This window comes from Erigeron canadensis, chromosome 8 (assembly GCF_010389155.1).
Source record: "Erigeron canadensis isolate Cc75 chromosome 8, C_canadensis_v1, whole genome shotgun sequence".
NCBI classification, from domain to species: domain Eukaryota; kingdom Viridiplantae; phylum Streptophyta; class Magnoliopsida; order Asterales; family Asteraceae; genus Erigeron; species Erigeron canadensis.
In genome coordinates, this window is record NC_057768.1 from 46,086,507 (window position 1) to 46,099,540 (window position 13,034).

General features: G+C 32.5%; 2 protein-coding genes across 2 annotated transcripts; both read left to right on the forward strand.

Moving 5' to 3' along the window:
* The first annotated feature begins 3,199 nt into the window (after nt 1-3,199).
* LOC122579712 (putative F-box/FBD/LRR-repeat protein At4g03220) lies at nt 3,200-7,916 on the forward strand. Its single transcript, XM_043751934.1, has 5 exons — nt 3,200-3,297; nt 3,809-4,820; nt 5,244-5,435; nt 6,580-7,029; nt 7,197-7,916. Exons 2-4 carry the CDS (start codon nt 3,825-3,827, stop codon nt 6,991-6,993), a joined length of 1,602 nt encoding a protein of 533 aa, XP_043607869.1. The 5' UTR covers nt 3,200-3,297; nt 3,809-3,824; the 3' UTR covers nt 6,994-7,029; nt 7,197-7,916.
* A 2,174-nt stretch (nt 7,917-10,090) lies between these two features.
* Nucleotides 10,091-11,787, forward strand: LOC122580602. The gene is made up of 2 exons (XM_043752866.1): nt 10,091-10,289; nt 11,133-11,787. The coding sequence occupies exon 2, from the start codon at nt 11,217-11,219 to the stop codon at nt 11,655-11,657; it is 441 nt and encodes a 146-aa protein (XP_043608801.1). The 5' UTR covers nt 10,091-10,289; nt 11,133-11,216; the 3' UTR covers nt 11,658-11,787.
* The last annotated feature ends 1,247 nt before the right edge of the window (nt 11,788-13,034 follow it).

A 13,034-nucleotide genomic window follows, 5' to 3' on the forward strand; every position in this document is an offset into this window, starting at 1 on the left:
CCTTATCAGTGAACCAATCCAACTTTTAATTAAATACTAATTTCTCTCTTTCACCTATACAACTCAATCTCACTCAAATTTTAACTCACATTCACAACCTAGCCTAAATAATTTTTTTTAATTATTAATAATAGAATTTATAATTATTTTTATCGTATTAAAATAATTATTTTACTTTAAATAAATAAATGATTTTTACAATAATCTTATATATCTTATATATAAGAATGACAAAAGGAAATTACAAAATTATTAAAAATGTTTTAAAAAATTATTTATAAAATAACTCTGTTTTTAATAAAATTTATGTCAAAATGTTCGTAAAGAAGAAATATAAATTACTATGTTTTTATATTTTTATAAAAGTTTATAAAATATAAAATAATAAAGAAAAACTAGTAAGGTTTATATATAATAGTATATATTAAAAAAAATTTATAAAAACTTAGCCAGTGAAATACTACCATGTGCCACGCAAAACTCAGCAATCTTAGTTTGGTTTGGAGGCTTGGTTCGTAGGAGATCGAGCATCTTTCATTAGATTAATAATATTATATTGCATGGTCCCTTTAAGAAATCACTGATAAAGGTAGTCTTAGTCAGGTTTATTCTAGCCCAAAAGTAAAAGCCCAACATAAAAGACCGAATGGAATGTAGTCATTGGAAGGCCAAAAAGTCTTCACTGTGCCCCATTCGAAATTTGGAATAAGAACATAATGGAAGGCCTGAATTAATGTCTAAGGAATTACCCTCTCTTAAGTATGCGTATATGCTATGGAAAAACCTGAATCCGGGACGTCTTGTGCTCACAAGACAATAGGGTGAAATATGTGGTAATGGAACAATTATCTAGAGCTCCTTTTGGAAGTAGTGAATTATGGGTCGTGACCTTGTTTGGCAAGTGAGATGCTCAAACATAACTATTGATGTGTCATCCTTGTTTTGAGTACATAATTGATATTGCATTTTCATTACTAAACATTCTCTGTCCTAAAGACTGAAGTCAACCATCAAGGTTACATTCATATTAAAGATGGTATTTAGTTTGGATCTTTATGATGGATAGGGAGAGTATCTTTATTTGTTTTGTGACATTTATGATATCATGGCAACACTATAGGAATTTCGAAACATGAAGAACAACATACGGACACCAAAAGATATGGCAAAATTACGGGTGTTGACCGAGCGAGGGAGAGCCAATGTGCCGCTCAAAATGGGTCTTATGGTGTGATGGTAAATGTTAGCTAGCTGATAACCTGTTGTAGTTTGGGGAATGGTGAAACATGATGTCAATAAAACTTAGAAGGGTCCCAGTGGCAGATTCAGTATTCTAAGATGGGGTCACAATTACCTGCCTTAAACTATTAAGAAAAGAAAAATAAAGCATAAGAAATACCTTAGACAATCACCATAGCATAGCCAAAAACAGTAGCAACTGTGCCTATTTCAGCACCAAAAACAGCAGCGATTCTACGTGTTTCAGCATCAAAACTGCACGTTTTCAGCACCAGAACACAGCAACAATTAAACATTAATTCAACGCCACAAACAGCCATAATTTTCAACACCAAAAACAACAGAAATCCTGCACTATTTCCTTTTGAGATAATTTTCCATGATTCCTAAAAAAGCAATTAAACAAGTATAACTAATATATTATTATGCCCTAACAAATAACAACAAGAATTACTAAATAACATAATAAATAAAAAGGAGTTAGGGTTTAGAAAATTTACCTTTGAATTCAATATTATAGTGAAAAAGAGGTACCAAACAAGATTAAAATTTGGGAATTTCACATTTGGATTTTGGATGGAAAAGTGAAAACTATCTGCTTTCATCTCGTGCGTATCATTAGATTAAATTGACTTGTGGGGTTTTTTGTTTAAAATGGGGTTTTTCTTTATTTTAAGAACCAGACTCATAAAAACTCTCAAATTATATATTGAATTATATGTTTTTTTTTTCATTTACACGTGAAATGATATAAAAAAGTATGTTGTAGAAGAAACTTTTTTAAAATCCTTTAAAATAGCTTTTTGTGAACTTGTGAATGAATATGTTCACGTTTTCGTTTACATGTGAACAAACAGGTGTATATAAGGTTTTGAATAAAACTTTCTTATATAACATATATTTTTATAACGTTTCACGTGTGTATGAACAAAAAAAAACATGTAATTTAACACATAATTTAACAGTTCTCAAGGTTTTTAAAAAAATGAGTTCTCATAATAAAAGTCCCCTATATTGATTAGTACTAAATTTTAGATCCGTGTCCGACATTATAAATATTAGATGATTTGATAACCATTAGGATCACCTCTTGATTTGAGTGATAATCGAAACTGTGAGCATTAATACACAAAATTAATACATAAAAAGAGATAATTTTGTAGATATAACATAAAACTTGAATGAAGTTCATATTGATTTAAATATAAGATTCAATCTAAATGGACCTTTTGTTATATATCAACTAAATACTAAATGAACTTGTGCTATGTTATAAAAAAAATGAAGAAAAAGATTATTTATCGACCAATAGATAAGGTCAATTAATGGATATACACATCAAATTTAAAGATTTCGGATATATACAATGATTCTTAATAAAAAGACATATATTAATTGTTAACTATGAGTAGATTAGTCGTGTAAAATATATATTAATTTAGGGAAAATGATCCTTACACAACACAATTTTACTATACACAACAATATATGCATTAAAAGGTTGTACAGTACAACTGTCTGATGCATATATTGTTGTGTATGGCAAAATTGTGTTGTGTAGGGATCACCTACCTTACTTTAATAATAAAAATCAATGAAAGTCAAAATTAAAAACTTAGAAAAATTAAAAGCTTTAATTAGGCAACAAGTTATTATAGTAACTGTGTTTTAATATAATAAAAGAAAATATATATATTAAGAGGAGTTAGTTATTGTAAAATAAATATTAAAGTAAAATAAATAAGACAAGATATTGACCCTTAGATCATGATAACATTGATGCCAAAGATTCACAAATATATTCATGGACGATGATTTTTAGCTAAAGAAAAACTATTGTTTTATTTATTTTTAATCCTTGTTTTATTTTACTATGAATAATTATCCAAAATATTATCTAAAATCTTACGAGTAGATAAAAATAGAAAATGTTTTAGGTTTTATTTAGTTACTAAATAATGCCCCGCCGTCTCACACACTAGCATAGTCTATCCGCCGCCACTCCTTACATTTGCTGCTGCTGCTGTTTTGAATATATCCTCTCCCTCATTTTGACAAGTAACATTTATTTACTTGTTTTACTTACAACTTATTATTATTCGTTATTATTATTATTATAATTATTAGGATTTTGCTTAACCTTCTGAGTGATATACATATATGTATACTTAGCTTTGGGTAGCTAGTATTTAGTTGTTTGACAGAAAAAGGCAAACACTATTATTAAATGGCTTTCAAATTCATGTTTCTTTTTGGAAATTCGGTTAAATATGTTACCTTTTTTATATGTAATATATAGTGAATTAGTGATGTCTCCCTGTTCTTTCTAACCATAGTATGGGATTTGAGATTGGGCGGGGGGGGACTAGGTCTGTTGAAGCCTAGTAGCAACCTCTGTCGTCTCATTAGTGCATACATACATAGAGGCCATTGTGAGCCCCTTAGGCGGAATGCTGGATTTATTTATTTTATTAAGTTAATGTCGTCACATTAGTGATAAACTGATAATTACATATATATATACCACTTGTATATTTGCTTCATATAAAAATGTTCTGGGTTATTGCAGGTTGAGTGGGGAGAGAATGGATTTTGGACATGATATAAAGAGAATAAACGTAGAACATAATGACGATGATAGATTAAGCTGCTTGCCACAAGATCTTGTCTATAAAATCCTCTCTTTTATTGGCATTAAACATGTTGTACAAACTAGTGTCTTGTCATCTAAATGGAGGTTTGTCTGGATGTTAATGCCCTGTCTTGATTTCTCGACAGAGGATTTCCCTACGGTGCCCAAGTTCGTTAACTTTGTTACACATGTTCTCTCTGGCCGAAATAATATGGTAGATGTGTTTTCACTTGAGCTTCGTTATTGTGAAGACGTCAGCCAGGAGCTTGTTAACCAAATTATCAACTATGCATTCTCTCACAACATCCAACGCCTTAAGGTTACATGCTTGATGGAGAATAACATTGAATATTCCCTTCCTCTTTTTAGCTCTCGGTCTCTCAAGCATCTCACTTTGACAAAGGAATTCAGTGGCTTTTCTATGATATCTGCCTTTTCAAATTTCCTTAAAGTAACATCAACTTGGGAGCTACAATCCTTAACAACATTGTATCTCCATGATGTCACTTTCTGTAGTGATGACCGTACTGATGACTGCGTTGATCTTTTCTCTAATTTTGCAAACTTGAAGAATCTCACCTTAGAAGATTGCAAAACAAAGGGACTGAAAAGTGTAAGAATTTTTCATCCAAGACTATTCAACCTCACGCTTTACAATGGCCACGACAGCTGGGAGGTTTTCCATGTGGATGCACCTCAACTCGAGAATCTCACTATAAGTAATTGGTCACGGGAGCATTATGTGGTTTCTGCACCCAAACTTTCCTCTCTGCACTATAGAGGTTGTCACCATTTGCACCTTTCTACAAACGGTTTCCATTCTTTGGAGAAGGTGGATCTCTGTGTTACTGTTTACCGTGAAGACTATGTAGATGCTCGTGGAATTGTTTCTCTGTTTCAAAAGTTCAAGAGTGTCAAATATCTTAAACTTAACATGGAAATAGTTGAGGTACTTTTATATTGATCTTTGACTTTTTGATATTTATCATGTGCATCTTACTGATATTCTCTATCTGAACAAATACTTTCATATGTCTGATAACAATCGAAGGTTGAAACAAAACATGGTTAATTCTTATTATGTGAAAATGGCATATTCTATATTTCTGTATAACAAAAGATGCTAGCAGAAAAGTGATGTAAGGAATGGTCTTCATGGAAAATAGGATTCAGGAGCGTATTAACTTTTAAGGTTCTTTTGTATAACAATCTTGTGCTCAAACTAGATATAGTTTGATGCTGAAATAATTTCTTAGACGGTTGGTCAAGGCTCCTATATCATTTCCTTTATTATGATGATTGTATTTGTTGTTCCTGTTTTGTATACATAGTACAGTAATATTTTTGCTGAAACTTTTTTTGTTTTTGGCAGCTTCTTTCATCATATGTGGAACTAGTCTCACATCATCCTTCTCCATTTAATAAATTAAAGAGATTAAAGATCTATCCTGTAGCTGAACTTTTGGAGGAGGAAGAACAAAATACAGTAAAGATATCTACAGATGTCAAAAGCTACCTGCTTGATAATTCTCCAGATGCTACCTTCACAATGGTTACACGTGAGGTATTCCCATTATCACCTTTATTCTTATCTGCCCTGTTTCATACTTGTTGCTTTATGTTGTAAGGAAAATTATGGCAAGCAAATTGGCATGACTGTTAAATCCCTTGTTTGATGGCTAATGGAGCAATCTTGAATCTTGATTTGACCTAATTACAATCGAAGTTACGGTGAATCATAATTTACTTTGCTACTATTGTTCCATATGAACCTCAAAGCACATCAGGGTATCATAAAAGCTTAGTTGAACCAGCATTAGTGATTTTTTGTTGGTCACCTTGTATTGTGGAGTAGTCACAGACATTTCATGGCCAGCTGGTCCATCTGAAAAGAGGGTCAATAATCTAAAAAGTAGACTCACCTTTACTCTTATTAGTTCTGAATTTTATATTCAGGATCATTCAAATTGCGCTGATTAGTAGTTTTTAGGTATATTTGAACTTCACAATTTTCATTCTGAATGATTAAACTTGTATTGTATACGTCATTTGACAGGCATTTTAGGTCAATTCTCATTTTAGGCAATATACTTTTTCAACACATAGCAAAACATGCTATATTTTCCATCCATTTCAAGTATTATACTATCATTATTTCATGTAAATTGAACTAGCTTTTGATCTCATTTTAGAAAAAAAGTGCTTGTTTGATCTAAGTCTTCTTGGAAAATGATATGGAAAGGAGGAAAGTCACTGGAAAGCCAAAAATACCATTTAGACCTTGTTAGAAGTCTGTGATGGACCTAATTTATATAAAAATGTAAAGTTGTAAACGGATTTACCAAGTCTTCAGTATACATATAGGTTCTCAAAAAACCTGAATCTGATCTGCTTCTGTTTGAGTGCACATGGCAATGAGGTGAAAGATGTAGTTCCAACAAAATTTAATGAGACCTTCTATTGTAAGTAGTGTAATGCATAAGCTTATAGAGTTATAGGAGTGGGTGTTGAGATTGCTTGTTAAGTGAGTTGTTTAAGCCTACTTCTGATATGCCAGCCTTGTTTTAAATGAACTCCTGACAAATTGGAACTGAATGGTGAATGATTTTGAGGAATAGAGCCTTTATCTTGCTTTAGTTTCCTTATAAATAAAATCCTTTGACAAGATCAAACAAGACAATAAAATCTTCATCAATTTCCATTTTCAGGAGGTTCGAAATATGAAGAACATTAAGTTGACAAAAAACCTTATGGCAGAGTTACGGGTGCTACTAGATAAGGAGAAAGCTAAGATTGAGACCAACAGGGCTCATATGGAGCAAGAGAAAACTCAAGTTGATAACAAACTGCAGAGTGGCAGAAGGATAAAACATGTCAATAGATGTTGGAAAGATTTAACTGTGCAGATCAAGCAAGGTAAATCAAAGACTGCTGACATCATTTCAAGGTTGGAGGAGATTAAAGGATTACTAACAAAGCTGCCTGTATCAAGGAGGGCTGAGATGGAAGCATGTTTTCCTAGTTTACGTGCAGAAGCCGACGAGGTTGTAAATAACATATTAGATCATATGAAGAGCAAATGCGATATGAACGGAAGCCATTTTAGCGTGTACTTACGATGAGCTTGCTTCTACATCACAATTGTCTTCTTAGCATATGTAAGTTTTTCTATTTCTTATCTTCTATCGGGATTTCAACGTAAATCGGAAAAAGTTGCTTTAAAAATAGTGTATAAGTTTTGAAAGATAGATATGTATGTGAATAACGATTGGTTAAATTTGATGTCTATACGAATAATGATGTTCTGTATTGTGTTGTTTATCAGTTGGCTAAAAAGAAGGCAGCATTGATACAGATCTTTAAAGGTCTGGAATAAGGTTTAAGAGCTTCAAGCTTGTTTTGATGAGGTGCGCATGATTCAAATGCTCCTGACAAACGGGGAACTTAGTGGTGAGTGGTTAAGGGGTTCTGGACATGACCTTGTTTTTGGTGTTAGGAAACATAAAACCTTTCGGCTTCATTAAAAAACACTGAATTGGCCAAAAACCTTATGGAAGAATTATGGGAGCTGCTTGAGGAGGAGAAAGTCAAGACCAAGACCAATAGGGCTGATATGGAGCAAATGAACACGCAAGGTGAGAACCAACTACAGATTGGGGTAGAGTGAAGCATGTCAATAGATATTGGGAAGTTTTGAGCTTTCAGATGAGCAAGGGAGAAAAGACTTCTGACATTTTTCAGAGTTGAGGGAGATTAAAAAATTACTGAAAAAGCTGCCTACATCAAATAGGGAAGAGTTGCAAACATGTTTTTCTAGTTTGTGCACAGAAGCCGACATGGTCATGAAAAACATATCAGATGGGATGAAAATCCAATGCAATATGAATGAGCGTTGTTTCAGTGTGTACTTTCATGAACTTGCTTAAAGATCAGAATCTTCGTTTTAGCAATTTGTAACTTGTTGATTTCTTGTGTACTCGCATGATTTTTGTCATCAAATTTCCAAGTGTTGATATCTCAGGTTCCATGTTCCTTGTTTTTTACCCATCACGGTAGTCAAACTTAAAATAAAACGTAGCTTGAGTGACATATATATACTGACGAGTCTAGCTTCTTAGTATATTAACACTGATTCCATTTGACTGCTGCATGCTTAGCTTTTACATGCCCAATTTTTTTAATAATCGTTGAAACATGTTTTGATACTTCTGCAAAACCGTTAGTCATTACTGTTGTCAAAAATTAACAAAAACATTGACTCTAGCTGCAGTTTTGTCTTTTCTATGCGATACTTAGTCAAGCACCATATTTAAGCTTATATTGCACTCGGAGAAATTTTTTATACAATATGGGAGTGCTTGTTTGGTTTGATATTTTGATGGAATGGAAATAATAATAATGGTAATAGGAATTCAAATTAAAATGAGTATCATTGTATCATTGGTGCTTTAATGAATGGTTAACTAAAAATATGTCTGTTTTTATATCAAGTCCTTTTAGGGGTAAAAAGACTGCCCATAATTAATTGATGCTTGCTTGCTACTGATGAGTTTCAAACTATTATGTAAAAAGGGTAGATAGGGATTTATCTCATGGGATCTAAATTCAGTTTTGAGAAGCGTAATTATTATATAAGTTACATCGAATATGGGATCTGCTAGTTTCTTAAACTATATACTCGTGTATAGACAAACATATATCCTTTGTTTACGTGTATTGGTGTACCCTGGCAAAATCCCTTTTCCATGTAACTTTAATTTGCAAACCCTTTTCCAAAAACAAAACAACACTCTACGTATAGTGATGTGTGATACTCACACATATTCACACATGTGAGTGTATGCGTGTATGTATATATATATGTGTGTATACATACTAATGAAGATTGCATTAACCTTCTTGTATTATATCATAGTACTTGTACTAATGTTCTTTTATAAAACTTTGGGCAAATTAGTTTTAAAGGTATATAACTTGTCAATTTTTACTAAAATAGGTATAAACCAAAAAAACCATCTAATATAATCTAAGTGTGTGTAAATTTGGTCTAAAATGGGGATTAAAACCACCATCCGGATTTCCTTTTCTAACTGGATTTTATTCCAAAGATCCCTGAAGAGAAGGAGATGAGCGCAAAAAAGGTTGCGAACTCTTTTTGTGTGTTTAAGCCAACTTACCAGTTTGACCATTGACTTTTTGCCATCTATGTATTTCCATGTCATTTTTTACTATAATGTGGTAATAACACTTAATTCCACATCAGATATTATATAAAGCTTATTTAATAACAATAATAATACAAGAATAATGTGATGAGATTCTGAAACAAAATTCACATCCAAATCTCGATCAGAACATTGCCATTTTACTTCCTCAACCTTTTTTTTATTATTCTTTTATTTACTTTAAAGATGTCCATCCCAGCCATATTTATTTATCACTCCAAGAGTCCAAGCTCACACAACACAAATAAATCATCTTCTCTTTGAAAAATTCAATCGATCTACGAAGGTGGGATCCGGAAATCACATAAAACAAAATAATCTTTCCCTCTTTCTGTTTTTTTATCTGCTGTATATATATGAATTAGGGTTTGTTATTTTGTAAAGGTTGGCGGTGATGGTGGCTATGGAGGCGGTGTACGCATGGTAGAATCTTGTAGTGGTGGTGGTGGTGTTGGGGTGGCCGGATTTTTGTGGTGGCATTGAAGATGGGGTGGCCGGATCTTTGTGGTGACGGTTAACGGTGTGGCCGGAGCTTTTGTGGTGGTGGTGATATGGAGATTTACTTAGATCCAAAAATCAAAGATACGGAGATTTGTTTTTAGCTGAATATGTTTGATGATTCAAATTTGTGTTTATTGTTTTGGAACAATTTATGATTTAAGGATTTGATATAGGATCATAAAAAAATGGTGAATTTTAAGAACAAAATTTGTGGTATGAGATGGTAATGAATAGATCTGGGTTATGATGAATTGATGATGATGAAGATCATTTGGGCATGGTCAAAGACATAAGAATTTTGTTATCTGGTCAAAGTTTTTGGCCTACGTGACAATCTACCTAGGACAAAACCGTCTAGATGGCAGGTGGTATTTTTAATCTCCTTATTAGGATAAATTTACACTTTCATGTATTAAAATAGGTGTTTTTGGTTTATACCTATTTTAAGAAAAATGAACAAGTTAAATACCTTTAAAACTAATTTGCCCTAAAACTTTCTGCAGTTTCTTTCTTCATGCGTAAAACTAATCTCACATCACCCTTCTCCATTTATTAACTTGAATAGCTTGACAATTTTTCCAAAGAAAGTATCGTGGGGTGTTCCAAAAGAGACGGTAATTAAGTCTGATAAAGTCGAACGCTATCTACAAGATGGTTCTCCTGGGGCCACCTTCTTGATTACCTTACGTGAGGTATTCACACCTGAATTACATCCATATCTGCCATACATCGTGCTTAGCTTGTTTTAGATTGGAATTATCATATGTACATATATATATGTGAGAATATGTGACTGTTATGTACCTAAGTTTGTATAGAACCTCTCACATCTTAGTTTTTTAATCCATAAAAAACATGTGGGCTTCATCATTTATTTATTATACAATAAATATTTTTAAAAAAATAGTATGTGAGAGTTTTATACGTAAGTTTGGATATATAACAACCACATATTTACTTCTTTCTTTTTTTCTCTCTCTCTCTCTATATATATATATATTGGTGCAATTTAATGATTAGGAATTAGGATATATAGTGAATTAGTCGACACTCATGTTAGTTCTCAACTGATGTCGCCTCGCAAGCCTTGTTCGATCTGGTGACATTTTTACATTTATCACAGAGCTGAATGTCTCGTTCGATCTGGCAAGCCTTTATGATTTTACAGTTTTGTGGACCATAATAAACGATCATAACACTTTTATATATATCTTGAGGATCAGGGTAGCAAATAAGCAGATTATAGTCAATTAATGCCAATTTTCTTTGCTACCACTATTTTAATAAGACCCATAACTAAGCACATATGGATATCTTAAATACATAGCTAGATTTCTGAACTGTAGATTTAGTGATTCCATCGGAGGGTCAAATCTTTCACTTATATGTCATGTTCAGAGAGTATTAGTAGTGTAGACTCTGTAGAGGGTGGGGTGTGATGCATATAATGTATGGCCGGGGGCTGGGTTGAAATCTAGAAATTTATTATGTATGATTATAAAATGATAAGGTGTTCTTTCTTTACTATGCATCAGGAGATTAAAGCAGAAAAAGATATCGCGCATTTATGGGTGCTTCTGCGAGAAGCAAAAGCTAATATCAAGACTAGCCAGACAGATATGGGCCAATCAGTAGAAACACTACCATTATTAATGGATGAGACAATTAACAGTCATAAACAAGCAGGCAGGAAGAAGTCACGAGCAGGCAGGAAGAAGTTACGGGCAGGCAGGAAGAAGTCACGAGCAGGCAGGAAGAAGTCACAAGCAGGCAGGAAGAAGTCTCGAAAATTCAGGGAAAGCGTGGCCCGGATCCAGAGCTGTTGGAATGATCTCATATCCCATGTTGTGCAAGGGAAAAAAGTGGTGTTTTCCATCAATTCGGAGTTGTTGGAGTTTGAAAAACTACTCATGAAGCTGCCTCCTAAAAAGAGATCTTTATTTCAACCATCTTTTTCTAGTCTTTGTGCAGAGACCAATTCTTTGAAGAACGAAATAGCACATAGTATGAAGATGCAATTTAATGCTACGGTGATGCAGTCGATTTATTATAGGAAGTGATATTAGTACCACAATAATTGTAGTTTACCACAATTATGCATCAACTGCATGTACAGTGTGTTGTAATACTTCTAGTGGTAAATTAATCAAATTGTGTGGACAAATATCACTTACCATTTATTATTAGCAAGCAAACTCTAACTTCTTAAATATAACAATGAAACATGTTTGATATCTCTGCAAAACCATTAACCATGCATTGCTAGTTTGCTACCTTACTGTGCGCTTTCAAGGATTAACAAAAGCATATATTGATTCTACCTACAATTTGTCTTTTCTATGCGATAGTCAAGCACCGCATTGAAACTATTGCATTGCCCTCAAAAATATTTATCATACAATTTTGTTATTGTTTGAGGGATATCTATCTATATACTAATATACTAAAGGAGAAGTACCCACGACATAGAGAAGCTTATATGTCAACAAGTTAGGCTAGCCAACATTATTTTTCGTATGTTATGCTCATGTCATGATTTATTAACCAATTTTAATTTTTTTTTAATTTTTATTATTTTAGTAGTATTTGTGTGTTATGTATTATACATATATTTACCTTAAAAGGAAAAAACCTCAAATAAGAAAATATAAAACTACGGGAATCTTGAAGTTTTACGATGAATACAATGGTTGTCGGCCCAGATAAAAGCGACATATCCAGACCAAATATTAATTTCAACTTCTTACTACAATAATATATAAAGAAGTATTAAATTATAGAATGTTGACTTTCAAGAATGTACAAACAAAAATTATATAAGCAACGCATAACATGAGATATCGCTTGTAGTTGTAACTTTTTGGTGGAGCTGTAGCTTTTATTTGGAGTTGTAAGCTGTAATTTTTATTTTTTAAAAGTGTTTGGTATAGTAGCTGTAGTTATAACTTTAGGAGATATTTGTGTAGCTTTTAAAGATTAAAAGCTTCATCGAAAAGTTAAAGCTCCTATAACGTTGCTTCAACTAACGTTTCATTTTAGAGTTTTTTTTTTTTCAAATAAAAGTTAAAGCTGGTTGCATCTAAACATAACTTTTAAAACTTTAGGAGCTTTTATATTAAATTTAAAAGTTAAAGCTCCTAAAAAGCTTGTACCAAACATATCCAATATATGAGCCTAAGGCCCTGAACTTTCACCCACCAACTAGGTCGTGTAATAAACTTCCAATCCAAAAATTACTTAATTAACTACGATCTGACTTAACATATACATAAGAATAAATCTATCTATCTATTGTCTATAGTTAGGGCTTATAAGTTACGAGTATAACCAACAAATGCAAGTTCTAGCCAGATATACCGTCCACATTTGAAACTAATAAAAAGTACACTAATCAATTTAATTTTTTTTAATCTATATATTATTATCTTTTTTACAGT

Coding starts and splice junctions, on each gene's coding strand:
- LOC122580602 (XM_043752866.1), top strand. CDS start 11,217: ATGGGCCAATCAGTAGAAACACTACCATTATTAATGGATGAGACAATT.
- LOC122579712 (XM_043751934.1), top strand. CDS start 3,825: ATGGATTTTGGACATGATATAAAGAGAATAAACGTAGAACATAATGAC. Junction 4,821..5,243: donor TTAACATGGAAATAGTTGAG/GTACTTTTATAT, acceptor TGTTTTTGGCAG/CTTCTTTCATCATATGTGGA. Junction 5,436..6,579: donor TCACAATGGTTACACGTGAG/GTATTCCCATTA, acceptor TTCCATTTTCAG/GAGGTTCGAAATATGAAGAA.